This window comes from Neoarius graeffei, chromosome 3 (genome assembly GCF_027579695.1).
Source record: "Neoarius graeffei isolate fNeoGra1 chromosome 3, fNeoGra1.pri, whole genome shotgun sequence".
NCBI lineage: Eukaryota > Metazoa > Chordata > Actinopteri > Siluriformes > Ariidae > Neoarius > Neoarius graeffei.
In genome coordinates, this window is record NC_083571.1 from 82,492,016 (window position 1) to 82,511,106 (window position 19,091).

The window sequence follows — 19,091 nt, forward strand, 5'->3', positions numbered from 1 at the left end:
GATGGATATCCATGTGCTGAAAGCGCCGCCTCTGGCGGTCAGTAGAAACGAAATAGAACTCCCGCTACTCCCGATGGCCAGTCCGTGTGTGGTTCCGCCATCATTTACAAATCGTAAGAAACACAGTTTAATACGAAAAATACTGAAAACTTGAAATGAAAAATCAGAATATTTCATCGTTTCCGCCATTTTGGCCCGCACTGAATCTTGTAACATGCGGACTGCATAAATCGCGAATTCTGATTGGTCGAAAATTGCCAAACACCCTGCGTTGTAGTTTCCTCTTTCTTGGCGGGAGAACCGCATTTTTTTTTGCTGACTCACTCTTCTGGATCAAGATGAATCCCAACAAACGCCCCAAATTGAATGTGACAAAAACTGATTCGTTTTTCCACAAAAAGACAGAAAAGGTATGTGTGATACATTGATTAACAAGGGGGTTTCATTGGGGTATGGTAAAATAGAATACTGTTGGTTTTTTTTTTTTATTAAATACTGTAACTAGATCAAAAGATTATATACAATTCATTGTTGTTTATTTTCTTTTCACTTTTGTTACCAAATCAAACACCATACATACATCTGATACATTCAGGAGTGAAACTGAAAAAAATACAAAGTAAAAATATGCAATATTTCTGATCAAAAATTACACGCCATTTCACCCTGAAAATGTCCTAGAATGCAGGAAATGAAGTCTAAATTTCAAAAATTTTCTGGGGGGGCATGCCCCCAGACCCCCCTAGAGGGACTTCGCGCCTGCGGCGCTCGTCTTCGCACCTGCGGCGCTTATCAGGATTATATAAAATATTATTTTTGACTGGTAAATTTCTTTTTCTGCCTAATACCCTACTGGGAAGACCAGATTCTGGCATGGAAGGGACTTTGACTTGACATCTGACATCAAACTAACAGGTCAAAGGTTAAAATTGTCAGCATGATCTGTTTATGGTACATAAAAAGAGGCAAGTTACAAAGCTAATAAACCTCACTATCCAAAGGTCGAAAGGGAGTTCTGTTTTTCTGCTATCTACAAAGAATGTCGAATAATCACCGGACTGAGGCAATGGAGCTGCCCTCTTAGTGTGGCTGAGTACAGTCGCCTGGGAGAGGAGTGGACACAGGGGGAAGAAAACACCGCACCACCTCCACAAAAGTATTTCCACACGCAACGCTTCACCTGAAACGCACACATACATTACACACATCATCTCTGCTGATTGTACAGGATTTGAGAAACACTAATATTTACTAAAATGTAATGAGTATTATTAAGCAGATGATAACAGTTGTCCGTACCAACGGTTCTAAAGCGTAGACATGTCCATCATGGGAACCAATGATAAACGATCCAGTCTGAGGGTCTACAGCAGGAGAACTCTTCACTGCATCTCCTGTCTTAAACACCCAGCACGTCTCCCCCGAGTCCACGTTCAGAAAATACACCTGCCCATCATAACACCCTGAGAACAGAAGTTTGGTACTGGACTATCAACAGTAATGGTAGGTATTCACTCATGCCTAATACTAGCATTTCTGTGGAATCCATCACCGAAATAAATAATGCAGGTTTGAACAAATTAATAATGTCCCCAAAATTCATCAGATCATAACGGTTCTCTTAACTGACAAGAGTACATTCTTAACAATGGATGTACTCTTCACCAAGAGCACCAAGTTTTTTTAAACTAAAATTTAAAGCTCTATTTACTCATTTTTATTTATTACTTATCTCATCTCATTATCTCTAGCCGCTTTATCCTTCTACAGGGTCGCAGGCAAGCTGGAGCCTATCCCAGCTGACTACGGGCGAAAGGCGGGGTACACCCTGGACAAGTCGCCAGGTCATCACAGGGCTGACACATAGACACAGACAGCCATTCACACTCACATTCACACCTACGCTCAATTTAGAGTCACCAGTTAACCTAACCTGCATGTCTTTGGACTGTGGGGGAAACCGGAGCACCCGGAGGAAACCCACGCGGACACGGAGAGAACATACAAACTCCACACAGAAAGGCCCACGCCGGCCACGGGGCTCGAACCCAGGACCTTCTTGCTGTGAGGCGACAGCGCTAACCACTACACCACCGTGCCGCCCCCTATTACTTATAATTGCTTTGATTAATTACACACACACACACACACCTATATATCTAAGTATGCATCTACCTAAATACAGCACAAATGTATTTTCCAACATTCATGAACTAGTTCTTAAAACACTTCTTACATAATCTTAAATCTCATATTATATTAGTAATGGAAAAAAAAATACATTCCTCCAGGTATGCACCAGTATGAGCACAAATATGAAATAGAGCGGCGGCTACAATTATCGACACCTTAATGAGCTTTTGGCCATTGCAAAAGTAGAAAAAACTTTCAATACGTAAATTGTGCATGAATAATTACTCAAACTTCCCCTGGAAAAAAGATGAGTCGATTCCAGATTACTTAGCGTATCAGATCGCATGACACTGTTCCACAATTATCGACACCATTCCACAATTATCAACATCCAGATGATTATTTATTTAAAAAAAATTTTAAAAATCAATATGTGGTATTAAGTTAACAAAACATGGTTTTTATTTAAAATTTGTTTTACACAGACTTATATTCTCATCTCATCATCTCTAGCCGCTTTATCCTTCTACAGGGTCGCAGGCAAGCTGGAGCCTATCCCAGCTGACTACGGGCGAAAGGCGGGGTACACCCTGGACAAGTCGCCAGGTCATCACAGGGCTGACACATAGACACAGACAACCATTCACACTCACATTCACACCACCGTGCTGCCTAATGTTTAACCTGTGTCAGAAAATCTTTTTGTTCCCCTTTCTAAGTACAAACCTAATGCCACCAGAGTTCCACATTTAGAAACAGCAGCAGAAGATTCCAGTCGGTCCCCAAGCACACGCTCCCACACCACCTCACCATTGCTCAGGTCCAGAGCCTGCAGTCTGTGTGAGTGAGAGCCAATAAACACTGTGGCCCGCTCAGGACCAATCAGTAGCACTGGTGAAGCATCCACACATCTGCCCGTGTCAGAACTCCAACAAACCTGCAGGCACAGGGGTTGGCTGCCTTTTGTAATGCCTACTTGCGAAGTAATATCACTTCCTGAGTCACTGTGCTGACTTTGTCCATCCCCAGATGGATTGTCTCTGTTAACGTGAATGCTGTCTGTGGATCTTACAGAGGAACTGGTCGTGACTGTCATACTTGGTTTGCATATAGATAATGGGCTGCGTTCTGCACTCTGATAATTCTCCTGTATCCTGCCCATGTTGTCACTGGCTCCTTTTGAATTTGTAACAAGTCTCTGCTCTCTGTCTGGAAAGTAATCCCAAAATACAACATCTCCAGCTCTACGAACAACTACAAATCTCATATTGCTTCTTTCCGAGGACACCACAGGTTGTAAAATCCCTTCAGGGTCGACGTTTGCATCAACTTCTCTGTGGTACCTCTTCGTTGGAACAACAGATACAGAATCCTCAGGTTGTCTCTTGCTTGATGTCTTGACAGGATTTTGGTGGGTTGCTGTGATGTGTTTCAGGACATCTGAAAAAGAGCCATCTAGAATAACCTCCAGCAGACCTGCAGAAGCGGTTTCCATAGTAATAGTGATGTAATCAAAGAGGCGCAGGGCTTGTAGAGAATCTCCGCCGCTTAACATGAAGTGTGCATCATCTGCGACAACACCATCCTCACAAAGGCCTAGACACTCCTACCATACACACACACACACACACACACACACACACACACACACACATAATTAGGGACAACCTGAAATCAAAGCTTTTTATACCTTAGTTATAATGTGCAAGATTCATCTGTATTAATCACATAAAAGACAATTATCAACATCATCTGATTTTTGACCAGGTCACCCAAGACACATTAGCTATGGAAAATAATTATAGAAGGTGGTGGTGCGGTTTAACAGGAGTGTAGAAGAAGCCCTTATTTGTCACATGCACACTCAAGAACAGTGAAATTCATCCTCTGTATTTAACCCATCTGAAGCAGTGAACACACACAATTGAGCAATGAGCACACACACATACCCAGAGCAGTGGGCAGCTATGCTACAGTGCCCAGGGAGCAGTTGGGGGTTAGGTGTCTTGCTCAAGGGCACTTCAGCCCAAGGCCACCCCATATTAACCTAACCATGTCTTTGAACTGCGGGGGAAACCGGAGCACCCAGAGGAAACCCATGCAGACACGGGGAGAACATGCAAACTCCACACAGAAAGGCCCCCTGTCGGCCGCTGGGCTCAAACCCAGAACCTTCTTGCTGCGAGGCGACAGTGCTAACCACTACACCACCGTGCCATGTAGAAGGTCAGTATAATCCCCCATGATCTGTAATGAGGCCTGCAGAGTTGGAGTAGTAGAGAACCAGGCCACGTCTGCAATCTACGGGTGATATGCTGAGTACTAACAAGTATACGCATCAGGCTTTGGTGAATCGATCCTGCTTGTAGACCCTGATCTACCAAGGTCTATTTCAAGATGTGGCATTGGATAGTGGCAAGGAGGTGAACGTGAACTGGGTTCATAAGAATATGTACACTTATCTTTTGGTGCTACTCCAAGGACCAAAAGCATAGAAGGCAGGTGCTGGTTAGTCACTGCCTTTCCCAACTGGTAATTTTAGGCACAGACTAGCCAAGTGTTATTCAGTTAGCAGAGGATTTATGACAGGGTGTGTCCTGACCAGTAAAGTAATTCATAGTTTATGCATCACTAGGAGCAGACACTGACAGAGAGGGGACAAGGGAGTCAAGCAGGACCTTCCCATCACTCCTGAGCCCCTCTGCAGAGTTACCTTTGGTGCACTTGCACAATGAAACCTTCAAACAGGTGGCAACAACTGAGGGGGAGAATATGTCAGGGTCATGTTAACTTAATTTTCCCTGTTGTAGATTCAAAATATCCATCCATCTGTCCATCATTTATACTGCTTATCCATCCAGGTCACAAGAGAAGATGGAACCAATCCCAGCTGACTTCAGGCGAGAGGTGGGGTCGAGTCTGGGCAGGTCGCCAATCTATCGCAGGGCTGACACAAAGGTGAACAACCATTCACACTCACATTCACAACTACTGACAATTTAGAGTAGTCAGTTGACCTAATCCACATGTCTCTGGACTGTGGGAGGAAACTGGAGCACCCAGAGGAAACCCAGGCAGGCACGAGGAGAATATGCAAACGCCACACAGAGTCGAGGTCCTCAGAGTCGGCTGTGAGGTTCAAACCCAGAGCTTTCTTGGTGTGAGGCAACAATGCTAACCACTGCACCACTGTGTTGTCCTGGTTCCAAACAGTTACAGTGAAATTCTTTTCTATGCAATTCCTTATAAATTGCCGCATTTCTGTTGGGCATGCTTTCACAGTGATGTGCGTCTTGTTGTGAATGTCCATCCATCCATTATCCGTAACCGCTTATCCTGTATAGGGTCGTGGGCAAGCTGGAGCCTATCCCAGCTGATTACGGGCGAGAGGCGGGGTACACCCTGGACAAGTCGCCAGGTCATCGCAGGGCCAACACATAGAGACAAACAACCATTCACACTCACATTCACACCTACGGTCAATTTAGAGTCACCAATTAGTCTAACCTGCATGTCTTTGGACTGTGGGGGAAACTGGAACACCCGGAGGAAACCCACACAGACACGGGGAGAACATGCAAACTCCATACAGAAAGGCCACCATTGGCCACTGGGCTTGAACCCAGAACCTTTTTGCTGTGAGGTGACAGTGCTAACCACTACACCACCGTGCCGCCCTGCTGTGAATGTGAGCTAGTGAATCCATCAGCTACCCCAAACTGGCTGGAGTGCCCTGTTCCCCTTATTGGCATCCCTTTCAAAAGAATTATGGAGTATGGATCTCTTTAAGCCATCAGACTGGGCAGCACAAGGGTATTTCTTTGCATCAGTCCTACACGACCCTGATCCGGAAGCAGTGCCTCTGTGAAAAGCATGGCTGAGGCACTTTTTGTGTGTTCTACCTGATCAGGCACATCAGTTAGGTCATGTACACTACAAAAATATTTCAAATTGCTGGGAATTGGTTACTGGCCTGATGGCTCCTGGCTTGTCAGTTGGGGTATGTCATAGGTGGGGGCGTGGTTTATCGTGAGTGATTTAGGGAACGGGTTGAAAAGGTGATAGTGCACACCTTAAGCCACATTTGTATTGAATTTCTGAAGCCCTATTTCTGTTTTCTTGGCAGGAGACTGAGTGTGCGTGGCTGTGAACAAAGCAAAGCTGATGCCATAGGGGAAAGCTTTGGTGTTAAAAGTTTTGCAAAGAGTTAAATGTTGGCACACATTAGAAAGGCTCATGTGCACTGTTAACTTGGAGCTGCTGTGTTATCTGAGCAGCACACTACCAAAACTGTTACACAAAAACCATCCATTCATTATCCGTAACCGCTTATCCCGTGCAGGATCACAGGCAAGCTGGAGCCTATCCCAGCTGACTATGGGTGAGAGGCGGGGTACACCCTGGACAAATCGCCAGATCATCACAGGACTGACACACAGAGACAAACAGCAATTCACACTCACATTCGCACTTATGGTCAATTTAGAGCCACCAATTAACCTAACCTGCATGTCTTTGGACTGTGGGGGAAAACGGAGCACCCGGAGGAAACCCACACAGACACGGACAGAACATGCAAACTCCACACAGAAAGGCCCCTGTTGGCCACTGGGCTCGAACCCAGAACCTTCTTGCTGTGAGGCGACAGTGCTAACCACGACACCACCGTGCCGCCCCAAACAAAAACCCTGAGTGAAAAAACTTTCACTCTGAAAGTTGTCACAGTATGGAATACAAATGCATCATTATTTCCAATGTAATGTTATCCTTAATAGTTCTTTCACTAAGCCTGGATAAGAGTGTCTGCTAAATGCCATGTAATGTAATGTAATGTAATGTAAAAGCCTCTTTGAGAATGTGGTTATTTAAACCACAAATATGCAGTTTGTACAATGGTAAGTTTGTCTAGTAGTTTACCATGTAATTTCATATTCCTGAAATTTTCCTTCAGAAGTATTTGTTTGGTCAGCCAAGCAATAAGTAATAATCGTCATACCTTCCATAGCGCCTGTAGTCTCTCTCTTATGGTCACCATGTCTCCCACTGTGTTAGTGTGCTTACCACTGACATCTCTCTGTCTCTCATACATCTTCATTAGCTTCTCCATGGCCACTTTACCTATAGAATTCACAATTCAAAACAAATATGAGAGGGAGATTACTGTACTAGAGTTACTGATCATCACTACAACAAGGGAACAAAGCCCCAACTTGTTGCAATTAAATGTGCTCCAGTTATGCACTGGTGATTTTAATAAAGCGAGTGGGTTTCCCCCCCCCCATGATGCATGCTTCAGGCCTACTGATTTGTGATGCACACAGGGGAAAAAAGCACACTGTACCATGATTAGTGAGTGGCAGGGCAGGGACCAATAATACAGTATCTGGAATGCTGTGATTGGGCACAAGTTGAGACAGTCCTTGAAGCACTTCCATCTCTAGAGCTCTGGAGGAAACACGGAAGTCCTCAGAGTCCTTAGTGGAGTTGCGCACATGCTGTTCTTGATTGCCATTGTCTTCAGAGGACAGGGTTCTTGTGTAAATTTTAGGCACCACAAAAGCCACCAATCTACTGCTCTTGTGCAGACCCACCACACCTGCTTCGACCTGAGGCAAGCTCTCCATGGCCTGGTGGCATGGCCAAACAGACCATCAAAAAAGACAAAACACAACCAGAAGATCAGACAGACTGACAAAGGCTTTGCTCTTTCCAGAAAGCTCAAAATCCTTAGTTTACACCGATATGTTCTCAATATTATCAGCACAGGTAAGCAGGATAAGGAAAGACACACCTACCTGTTGTAAGGCATCCAGGTGTAGCATCTGACCATGCCGTTTAACCAGACAGTCCTTTCTACCTAAGTAATAGAGGTGTGAGTTCTGCACCATCACCCAGTCCCCTGTAGCACGCATCACTCCTCTGGCAGCAGTCATCGTCTCATCATCTAGCAAGCATACCCTCTCCTGACCACCTACAATATAGTTCAAATATGCGCTGGAATTCTTCACTCTGTGCCATGCATAAGTGATGACACATTCAACACTGAGCTTTTTTTAGCTTCGAGTGATACCAATATTGTTAACAAGTAAATCCTAGTAGGCTGGAAGAACCAGTAGAACTCGAAGGGGTCTGCCTTTGCCGGCAACAAGTATAATCCTTCATTTTACAAATATGTATGGCTGAAATACCCTTAAAATATACTTCAAACTGGAAGGAAGCTATTACTGTAAAGCTAGACGGCCTTTTGATTTCATAAAGACGGTGAAATTTAGTTCCCTCTGAAATTTGGTCATTGTGATATATGTTTATTTCTGTAATATCTCAAAAAAAAAAAAAAAAAACAGGCCATTTTGTGGCTGGGAAGTTATTTTATTTGAAGGGATTCCCGAGCAAATAATGTGCATGAAATCGCTCGCTTCGCGCAGTCAAGCGGACAGAGGAAGTCCGTGTGTGCATGTGCAGGTTTACCTTCTTCTTCTTCTTTTGGGTTTTATGGCAGCTGCTGGCATCCACAGTGTTGCATTACTGCCATCTACAGGTTTACCTTGACCGTGCACTGACCGTTCCATCACTCTGTTGCTAAATGAACAGCTGATCACACCGAGGTGACTGCCAATAATTATTAGTTTGGTCTTGCATTTCTTTTCCTTCGCAACATAACGTCTTTTCTTCTCGCTTTCTGTTACTGTAGTCGGTCTTTCACGTTTCATTCATACACTCACGTCCTCCACTTTTCTCTCCTGTTTCAAATTTGTATCCCGCAATGCCTTGCGTGAACGGGGAAAGCCCACCACGTGATGCATGATGTAGTATCTTGAACAGGGTCATGGTGAAGCAGGAAAAAACAGTGGCGAATTTAGGGCCACGTGGTGCTAAATGCATTAATTGTTCTATTTTTAAAAAAAACTAATAAAAGTTAGGGTTTTTTTTTAAACTAATAAAAGTGGGGGGCGGCACGGTGGTGTAGTGGTTAGCGCTGTCGCCTCACAGCAAGAAGGTCCGGGTTCGATCCCCGTGGCCGGCGAGGGCCTTTCTGTGCGGAGTTTGCATGTTCTCCCCGTGTCTCACCCGGGTTTCCTCCGGGTGCTCCGGTTTCCCCCACAGTCCAAAGACATGCAGGTTAGGTTAACTGGTGACTCTAAATTGAGCGTAGGTGTGAATGTGAGTGTGAATGGTTGTCTGTGTCTATGTGTCAGCCCTGTGATGACCTGGCGACTTGTCCAGGGTGTACCCCGCCTTTCGCCCGTAGTCAGCTGGGATAGGCTCCAGCTTGCCTGCGACCCTGTAGAACAGGTTAAAGAGGCTCGAGATAATGAGATGAGAATGAGACTAATAAAAGTTATTCGAATTCAGTAGGTTTCGGTCCACTAAACAAAAATAATTGGGTGTCAGGGAAAATTCTTTTTATGACCTACACTTGAAAAATCTGAAAGGCAGGACAGCTTTAAAGAAAAACTGTATCAGACTTTTTTTTAAAGATTTTTTTTGGGCTTTTTTCACCTTTATTGGATAGGACAGTGTAGAGACAGGAAATGAGCGGGAGAGAGAGACGGGGAGGGATCGGGAAATGACCTCGGGCCGGAATCGAACCCGGGTCCCCGGATTTATGGTATGGCGCCTTATCCACCTGAGCCACGATGCCCCACTGTATCAGACATTTGACCATGCTGTGACCTTGACCCTGTTCAGATCAGTTCCAAAATCTAATCAGTTCATCTGCTGCTTACAATGATAATTCCACATAAAGCCAACAAACATTCAACTGCTCATTCTTGAAATATCATACTAATGTGAATCTCAGACAGATGAACAACCTGAAAATATACACTCGCCGGCCACTTTATTAGGAACACCCATACACCTGCAGCTTTATGCTGTTCTCTAATCAGCCGATCCCTTGACAGCAGCACAGTGCATAAAATCATGCAGATACAAATCAAGAGCTTCAGTTAATGTTCACTTCAAACATCAGAATGGGAAAAACTGTCATCCCAAAGTGTGACTTTCACTGTGGCATAGGCATTGGTGCCAGATGGACTGGTTTGAGTATTTCAGAAACTGCTGATCTCCTGGGGTTTTCACACACAACAGTCTCTAGAGTTTACACAGAATGGTGTGGAAAAAAAAAGAAAAAAAAAACCCCACTGAGTTCTGTGGGTGGAAACATCTTGTTGATAAGAGACGTCAGAGGAAAATGGCTGGATTGGTTCAACCTGCCAGGAAGGATATTAGTAACTCATATAATCACGCGTTACAACTGTGGTGAGCAGAAAAGCATCTCAGCATGCAACAGCAGAAGACCACATTGGGTTCCATTCCTGCTAGCCGAGAACAGGAATCTTAGAATCAAGAACAAGTTCCTTTTAAACTGCCTGGTGAGCGTAATGCCTCCACCGCCTAGTAGCCCATTTCATTATCTCTCTAGCCGCTTTATCCTTCTACAGGGTCGCAGGCAAGCTGGAGCCTATCCCAGCTGACTACGGGCAAAAGGCAGGGTACACCCTGGACAAGTCGCCAGGTCATCACAGGGCTGACACATAGACACAGACAACCATTCACACCTACGGTCAATTTAGAGTCACCAGTTAACCTAACCTGCATGCCTTTGGACTGTGGGGGAAACCGGAGCACCCGGAGGAAACCCACACGGACACGGGGAGAACATGCAAACTCCGCACAGAAAGGCCCTCGCCGGCCACGGGGGTCGAACCCGGACCTTCTTGCTGTGAGGCGACAGCACTAACCACTACACCACCGTGCCGCCCCGCCTAGTAGCCGAGGCATAAAAATCAGAATTTTTACTCTGTGGCTCCTGTATTGTTGTAGCAAGGAGTAAATGCCATAGTTAAACTGGAGATGTTAGCACTTGCCAATGTGATGGAAATACGAGGGTAAGTCAAAAAGTTCTAAGACAAATGAAAAAGTCTTTATTTATAAAAATAACAAAGCTATTTCTCTACATATTCTCCATTTAAGTCTAAACACTTCTGCAAGCGATGTTTCCACTGGAGAATTCCTTCTTTGTATTCCTTTTTTGAATTCCTTTTGAAATTATAACATCTGTCTTAGAACTTTTTGACTTACCCTCGTAGATATATACAATATACAAACAGCACATTACATGTTAGTTATGCGTTAGAAAGACCAAAGCACTGACCCATTATTATTATTATTACCTATAAAGAGCTGTCCCTCTCCTTCAGTCACCAGGCGTCCATTCTCATCTCTCACTTCTACAGCAGTGTCCATGAGCGGTTCCCCCAGAGGCACACACCCACTGTTCCTTTCAAACATGACACTCTAAATTACCCACAATGCACTTTACTAACTACAGTTTCAGCCTGTGTATCTCAAGATACTTTGTATCTGGTTCAAAACTTTAGTTACCTTTCTAATACACTTTAAAATACAACTCAGGGAAACAAGAATACGTAGCAACGATTTAAAACGAGCACATTCATGCAATAAATATCAGAAGTCAAGCATCACTCACATGTGGTCTGAGGAGAGGAGATTGTCTGGCAGTTTGTAGCAAGAAGCCCAGCAAGAAACTTCCGTGGTGCCATAGAGATTATAAATATGCGTCTTGTTACCTGCTTGTCTCCAGCTCTTGAGGACAAATAGCGATGGACATACCTCTCCACCCAAAGCCAACACCCTCAATGAGGAGCCTGCACTGAGTATCTCCTCCTGCAGGACACGTCCCCCAAAGCGCCTCAGTAGAGTTGGGGTGGCCTGATGAACAAAAAAAACAAAATGAGAATTGAATCTAGCCCTGTGATGACCTGGCGACTTGTCCAGGGTGTACCCCGCCTTTCTCCCGTAGTCAGCTGGGATAGGCTCCAGCTTGCCTGCGACCCTGTAGAACAGGATAAAGCGGCTAGAGATGATGAGATGAGATGAGAATTGAATCTCGTGAATCCAGCCATGATTTAAAAAAAAAAAGGATAATCGCTTTGTTGCTTACAGAGTCTGACAATGATGTCAACAGAACAAGCTTGAAATAATACTGCTAATGTTGTTCTTTGAGATTATGGTTTTTTTTTTGTGATGAACACAAGATGAAAAAGACCAAACATCTCATCTCATCTCATTATCTCTAGCCGCTTTATCCTGTTCTACAGGGTCGCAGGCAAGCTGGAGCCTATCCCAGCTGACTACGGGCGAAAGGCGGGGTACACCCTGGACAAGTCACCAGGTCATCACAGGGCTGACACATAGACACAGACAACCATTCACACTCACATTCACACCTACGGTCAATTTAGAGTCACCAGTTAACCTAACCTGCATGTCTTTGGACTGTGGGGGAAACCGGAGCACCCGGAGGAAACCCATGCGGACACAGGGAGAACATGCAAACTCCGCACAGAAAGGCCCTCGCCGGCCACGGGGCTCGAACCCGGACCTTCTTGCTGTGAGGCAACAGCGCTAACCACTACACCACCATGTCGCCCACGACCAAACATATCAAACAAATAAAAAAAATTTTATCATTTCAGAAAGCAATTTTCGAACATTATAACATTACTGCACAGCCTGTTAATAACTACCTCTGGGAGGAGGTTGCAGTCTCATCTCATCTCATTATCTCTAGCCGCTTTATCTTGTTCTACAGGGTCGCAGGCAAGCTGGAGCCTATCCCAGCTGACTACGGGCGAAAGGCGGGGTACACCCTGGACAAGTCGCCAGGTCATCACAGGGCCGACACATAGACACAGACAACCATTCACACTCACATTCACACCTACGGTCAATTTAGAGTCACCAGTTAACCTAACCTGCATGTCTTTGGACTGTGGGGGAAACCGGAGCACCCGGAGGAAACCCACGCGGACACGGGGAGAACATGCAAACTCCGCACAGAAAGGCCCTCGCCGGCCACGGGGCTCGAACCCGGACCTTCTTGCTGTGAGGCAACAGCGCTAACCACTACACCACCGTGTCGCCCACGACCAAACATATCAAACAAATAAAAAAAATTTTATCATTTCAGAAAGCAATTTTCGAACATTATAACATTACTGCACAGCCTGTTAATAACTACCTCTGGGAGGAGGTTGCAGTCCATTAGAACAAAACCTCATGCCATAAGGCCAGCTTTTTCCCCACTGCAGTTGGCCTCATCAACAAGGTCAGAGACCCCTGGTGACCCGAAACTCACTCTCTCTAACATTAATGCATTTCCTCTCTGGACCGCTATTTGCACAGTCCATGGTCATGACATTCCATCTTCACTCTGTGATCTTTTATTGCACATTCCAGCACACACTGTACAGCTTGGTTATCTAAATAGCCCATTGCACATATTCTCTTCTTCTTGCACATTTCATGTCATGACTCTTCATTTTCATCCCGTGTCCTATTATTGCACTTTCCAGGACATACTGTACAGCTTGGACTTTTAAACTATCCATGCACATACTCTTTAAATATGTAAATTTTTTCCAATTGTATATTTTAAATTTCTACATATACCACTTGTTTTGCCTCTTACTAAATTCCTTTATTCAAGCACCAACCACTAAAGCAAATTCTTCGTATGTGAGAACATGCTTGGCAATAAACTTGATTCTGATAAATATAATCACAAAACAGAACAAAACAACAACAAACAACTAGAACGGCACTCGAAGACTGCAGACTTCCATCAAGGCCAAAAACCGCATCTAGTGAAAGAGAAACTAAATGCATGACTCCGCCCAGTGACTCGAATCCACTCCAAATTTTAATTTGTTCTTCCTTGGCCCGTGCTACACCTTTCCACCAAACTTCATGGACATCGGGTGAATAGATTTTGCGCAATTCTGCTTAAAACCAGACAAGCAACCCTGTTTGTCGACTGCTTCTTCTTTTGTGAGGATTAATGTTATTACATTTAAAGAGTTTAACTGTACAGTGCTTCAACATATAAAAAAGTAAAGCGTCATAATTTTTAAAGAAAACTATATCAGATGTGTCGATATCGGCTGGTATTCAAGGTTTCACCATAAGTAACAAAATAATAAGTGCTTTCATGCCATCTTGATCTTGGGAAATATCAGTTTTGTTTTGTTTTGAATTAAGCCAACACTAGCTCACTTCAAGCTTCAGTAACTCACTGAAACATCCCTTGTGAACATTTACCTGTAAAATGGTGGTGGCATTTCGTCTAAACAATACATTGGCTAGTCTGCTAGGCATTCTTTTCACAGCAGAAGGAACCATCAGAAGACAAGCTCCAGAAGACAGAGCCAAAAACATCTCCACCACTGAAGGGTCAAAGGTTAAAGGTGATGCAAGGAACACAACATCGTCTGGGGTCATCTGAAATAAAGAGCTGAAGAGATCATAATTTAAGCAGCTCGTGACGACCGCACGCTGTCACAAGCTTATACAATAAACTATTAAAACAGATCAATTTATCACTGAAAGTCCTTATAAAACAAATAAAAAGCCAATATAATTAGTATGCAACTTGTGAATACTGTAGATTTGGATAAAATATTTGTGCAGATATGCGAAAAACTCTCAACTGCTTCTATTAGGTGTTAAATACAGAACTCTAAACTCACCTCAGATATACTATATTAGGCACAATACACTTGTGTGGAACCTTTACTATTTTAGGAAGCCCTGTTGTTCCAGATGTGTGCAGAACATATGCTAAATCTTCTGCCTGGTGTTCCTTTCCAGGATCATCAGCACTGGGATGCTGCCTTTCCTCCTGCTCGGTCTTTAACGTCGGATTATCTTCCATCGACGGTCTTCTGTTGCTTGCTTCAGGTGACATCAGGGATCTTTTGTGTAGCTTTACTAATGTAAGCTTATGTGCTGACCAGGATGCGAACACTTCAACTGACAGTAAAGTGGAAAAGGCACTCTGGAATTGCTGGACAAAAAGAAAAAGGAAGAAAAACCTGTAAAATCGCACATTAAAAGTAAAATCTGCTTTCAGGGTGTTTGTAGTTGTTCTGAAAGGCTGAGATTTAAAAAAGTGTTACATAGCAGTGTGTTAAAGCAACTACTATTTGAATATTTATTAAACACGTGTACAGTAGGGCGGCACGGTGGTGTAGTGGTTAGCGCTGTCGCCTCACAGCAAGAAGGTCCTGGGTTCGAGCCCCGGGGCCGGCGAGGGCCTTTCTGTGTGGAGTTTGCATGTTCTCCCCGTGTCCGCGTGGGTTTCCTCCGGGTACTCCGGTTTCCCCCACAGTCCAAAGACATGCAGGTTAGGTTAACTGGTGACTCTAAATTGACCGTAGGTGTGAATGTGTGTGAATGGTTGTCTGTGTCTATGTGTCAGCCCTGTGATGACCTGGCGACTTGTCCAGGGTGTACCCCGCCTTTCGCCCGTAGTCAGCTGGGATAGGCTCCAGCTTGCCTGCGACCCTGTAGAAGGATAAAGCGGCTAGAGATAATGAGATGAGATGAGACGTGTACAGTGTGTGTTTATTGTATATAGTGTATGCATGGATTGTCTACACCAACCACTCACATGAGCTAAACAAACATGTGGTCTGAAATCTTATCAATTGCTACAACATCCAAAAAGACAACAGAGTCCCTTTTTTATTTCACTTGTATTGTGAACACTAAAGGAACTGAGGTCGTTTGCAGCTACAAGTAGTTCTCCTTCAGGTCCACTGTAACAGAAGTGAGGATTGTTTGTTTAAAAAAGAAATACAGTGGTGCTTGAAAGTTTGTGAACCTTTTAGAATTTTCTATATTTCTGCATAAATATGACCTAAAACATCATCAGATTTTCACACAAGTCCTAAAAGTAGATAAAGAGAACCCAGTTAAACAAATGAGACAAAAATATTATACTTGGTCATTTATTTATTGAGGAAAATTATCCAATATTACATATCCGTGTGTGGCAAAAGTATGTGAACCTCTAGGATTAGCAGTTAATTTGAAGGTGAAATTAGAGTCAGGTGTTTTCAATCAATGGGATGACAATCAGGTGAGTGGGCACCCTGTTTTATTTAAAGAACAGGGATCTATCAAAGTCTGATCTTCACAACACATGTTTGTGGAAGTGTATCATGGCACGAACAAAGGAGATTTCTGAGGACCTCAGAAAAAGTGTTGTTGATGCTCATCAGGCTGGAAAAGGTTACAAAACCATCTCTAAAGAGCTTGGACTCCACCAATCCACAGTCAGACAGATTATGTACAAATGGAGGAAATTCAAGACCGCTGTTACTCTCCCCAGGAGTGGTCGACTAACAGAGATCACTCCAAGAGCAAGGTGGTGTAGTGGTTAGCACGGTCGCCTCACAGCAAGAAGGTTCTGGGTTCGAACCCAGCGGCCGGTGAGGGCCTTTCTGTGTGGAGCTTGCATGTTCTCCCCGTGTCTGCGTGGGTTTCCTCTGGGTGCTCCGGTTTCCCCCACAATCCAAAGACATGCAGGTTAGGTTAATATGGGATGGCCTTGGGCTGAGGTGCCCTTGAGCGAGGCACCTAACTCCCAACTGCTCCCCAGGTGCTGTTAGCATGGCTGCCCACTGCTCTGGGTTTGTGTGTGTGTGCTCATTGCTCACGTGTGTGTTCAGTGCTTTAGATGGGTTAAATGCAGAGAGGAAATTTCACAAGTGTGTGATGAATAAAGTTGTGCTTTCTTTCTTCTTAGTTGGCAAAGTCACAAAGGACCCCAGGGTAACTTCTAAGCAACTGAAGGCCTCTCTCACATTGGCTAATGTTAATGATCAGGAGAACACTGAACAACAATGGTGTGCATGGCAGGGTTGCAAGGAGAAAGCCACTGCTCTCCAAAAAGAACATTGCTGCTCATGTGCAGTTTGCTAAAGATCATGTGGACAAGCCAGAAGGTTATTGGAAAAATGTTTTGTGGACGAATGAGACCAAAATAGAACTTTTTGGTTTAAATGAGAAGCGTTATGTTTGGAGAAAGGAAAACACTGCATTCCAGCATAAGAACCTTATCCCATCTGTGAAACATGGTGGTGGTAGTATCATGGTTTGGGCCTGTTTTGCTGCATCTGGGCCAGGACGGCTTGCCATCATTGATGGAACAATGAATTTTGAATTATACCAGCGAATTCTAAAGGAAAATGTCAGGACATCTGTCCATGAACTGAATCTCAAGAGAAGGTGGGTCATGCAGCAAGACAACGATCCTCAGCACACAAGTCGTTCTACCAAAGAATGGTTAAAGAAGAATAAAGTTAATGTTTTGGAATGGCCAAGTCAAAGTCCTGACATTAATCCAATAGAAATGTTGTGGAAGGACCTGAAGCCAGCAGTTCATGTGAGGAAACCCACCAACATCCCAGAGTTGAAGCTGTTCTGTACAGAGGGATGGGCTAAAATTCCTCCAAGCCGGTGTGCAGGACTGATCAACAGTTACCGCAAACGTTTAGTTGCAGTTATTGCTGCACAAGGGGGTCACACCAGATACTGAAAGCAAAGGTTCACATACTTTTGCCACTCGCAGATCTGTAATACTGGATCATTTTCCTCAATAAATAAATGACCAAGTATAATATTTTTGTCTCTTTTGTTTAACTGGGCTCTCTTTATCTACGTTTAGGACTGGTGTGAAAATCTGAAGATGTTTTAGGTCATATTTATGCAGAAATATAGAAAATTCTAAAGGGTTCACAAACTTTCAAACAAACACCCTAAATATCTTTCCTGTTAGTTTCACTTCAGCTAGTTATGCTTTAAGAGCAACAGCTGGATGTCAAGTTGTTCAACAGAGACTCAATACCTGCAGCAAAGTGCTCTGTATCAAGCAGAACTTCAAATGGCATCTGTCCATTATTCTCATGGTAAGCAGAGGTGGTGAGACTGGGTCCAGAGGAACATAGGCAGCAGGCACCTGCAGGATACTGAGCAGTGAAGAGACTGTGACTTGGTGGGAAACTGAAGCATTGGATGGTTACAATATAAAAATGCAGTTCAGCGTGTTGTTTGCAGTGAACGGTACACTATATGGCCAAAAGTTTGTGGACGCCTGAACACTCATATCCATTTGCTTTTTGAACATGCCATTATAGCTTTAGTCCCTGCTTTGCTCCACTCTCCTGCGAAGTCTTTCCACTAGATTTTGGAGCATAGCTGTGGGGATTTGTACTCCTTCAGCCATAACCATTACTGAGGTCAGGAGGGGGCCTGGGGTGCAGTTCATCCCAAAGAGGCTCTGTGCAGGCCATTCAAGATCTTCTACAATTTTGACAAACCATGTGTTCATGGCAGCTTGCTTTGTGCACAGGGTTATTGTTATAATGGAACATAGTTCCAGAGAAGGGAAGACATCCTATACAATTGTGTGTTTCCAACAGTTTAGGGAAGAACCACATCTAGGTGTGATGTTCAGGTGTCTACATACTTTTTGTCCATTTAGTGCATCAGACAAACTTATATACCTAAAGATCCAGACCGGAAGGAAGATGTTCACATCACAGAACACACCAATAGCCTGTTCATTCTCTCCTACTGCTCCCTGGAGATTTCTGCATAGCTCGTTTCCTAAAGCTACAAGCTGATCATAGGACAGGCAGGTAGCAGGCGACGCGCTTCCGGTATCGAAGATAGCAGCAGTTTTAGTGCCGTAATGAACAGCAGCCTCATGCACCATCGCGTGCAAACTTTTCATGATTACGCGCTTACCAGATTTTTAAATAAAGCAGCAGTTCGTTCTTAACATGTAACCAAAACATGAAAACGGTCGGTCCAGCTCCAAAGTAACGAGTCGCTCTTCTTTTTGAACGACTCTTTTTAGTGACTCATTCGTACCGGTTCACAAGCATCACTGAATCGTCAATTGCATATAGTTAGTTGGAAAACTTTGGTATTACTACGCATAGAGCACAATAATGGACTAATAACAAAGAGCAAGAAAGTGTGGACTCTAAAGAAAATACTGTACCAGGTTCGGTTTCTCGAACTGTTCGAAAGAATCGATTCACTAAAATGACTCGAGCTGCCCACCACTACGCCAAGCAATG

At 44.0% G+C, this 19,091-nt stretch overlaps 1 protein-coding gene across 3 annotated transcripts in view; it reads right to left on the reverse strand.

The window, feature by feature from the left end:
- The window catches only part of aasdh (aminoadipate-semialdehyde dehydrogenase), a 28,805-nt gene extending 9,760 nt beyond the window's left edge, over window positions 1-19,045 (reverse strand). The window contains exons 1-12 of one of the 3 annotated variants that reach the window (XM_060917496.1): window positions 18,510-19,045; window positions 17,852-17,972; window positions 14,688-15,004; window positions 14,260-14,452; window positions 11,627-11,868; window positions 11,310-11,416; window positions 7,929-8,104; window positions 7,475-7,760; window positions 7,130-7,251; window positions 2,860-3,739; window positions 1,300-1,463; window positions 1,055-1,180 (exon numbers count right to left, since the gene is read on the reverse strand). In XM_060917496.1, the coding sequence (XP_060773479.1) occupies window positions 1,055-1,180; window positions 1,300-1,463; window positions 2,860-3,739; window positions 7,130-7,251; window positions 7,475-7,760; window positions 7,929-8,104; window positions 11,310-11,416; window positions 11,627-11,868; window positions 14,260-14,452; window positions 14,688-15,004; window positions 17,852-17,972; window positions 18,510-18,739 (2,964 nt within the window). In that variant the 5' untranslated portion in view covers window positions 18,740-19,045. The remainder of the gene's footprint in view (window positions 1-1,054; window positions 1,181-1,299; window positions 1,464-2,859; window positions 3,740-7,129; window positions 7,252-7,474; window positions 7,761-7,928; window positions 8,105-11,309; window positions 11,417-11,626; window positions 11,869-14,259; window positions 14,453-14,687; window positions 15,005-17,851; window positions 17,973-18,509) is intronic. The other 2 variants (XM_060917495.1, XM_060917494.1) reach the window with 2 other exon arrangements.
- Window positions 19,046-19,091: the final 46 nt, after the last annotated feature.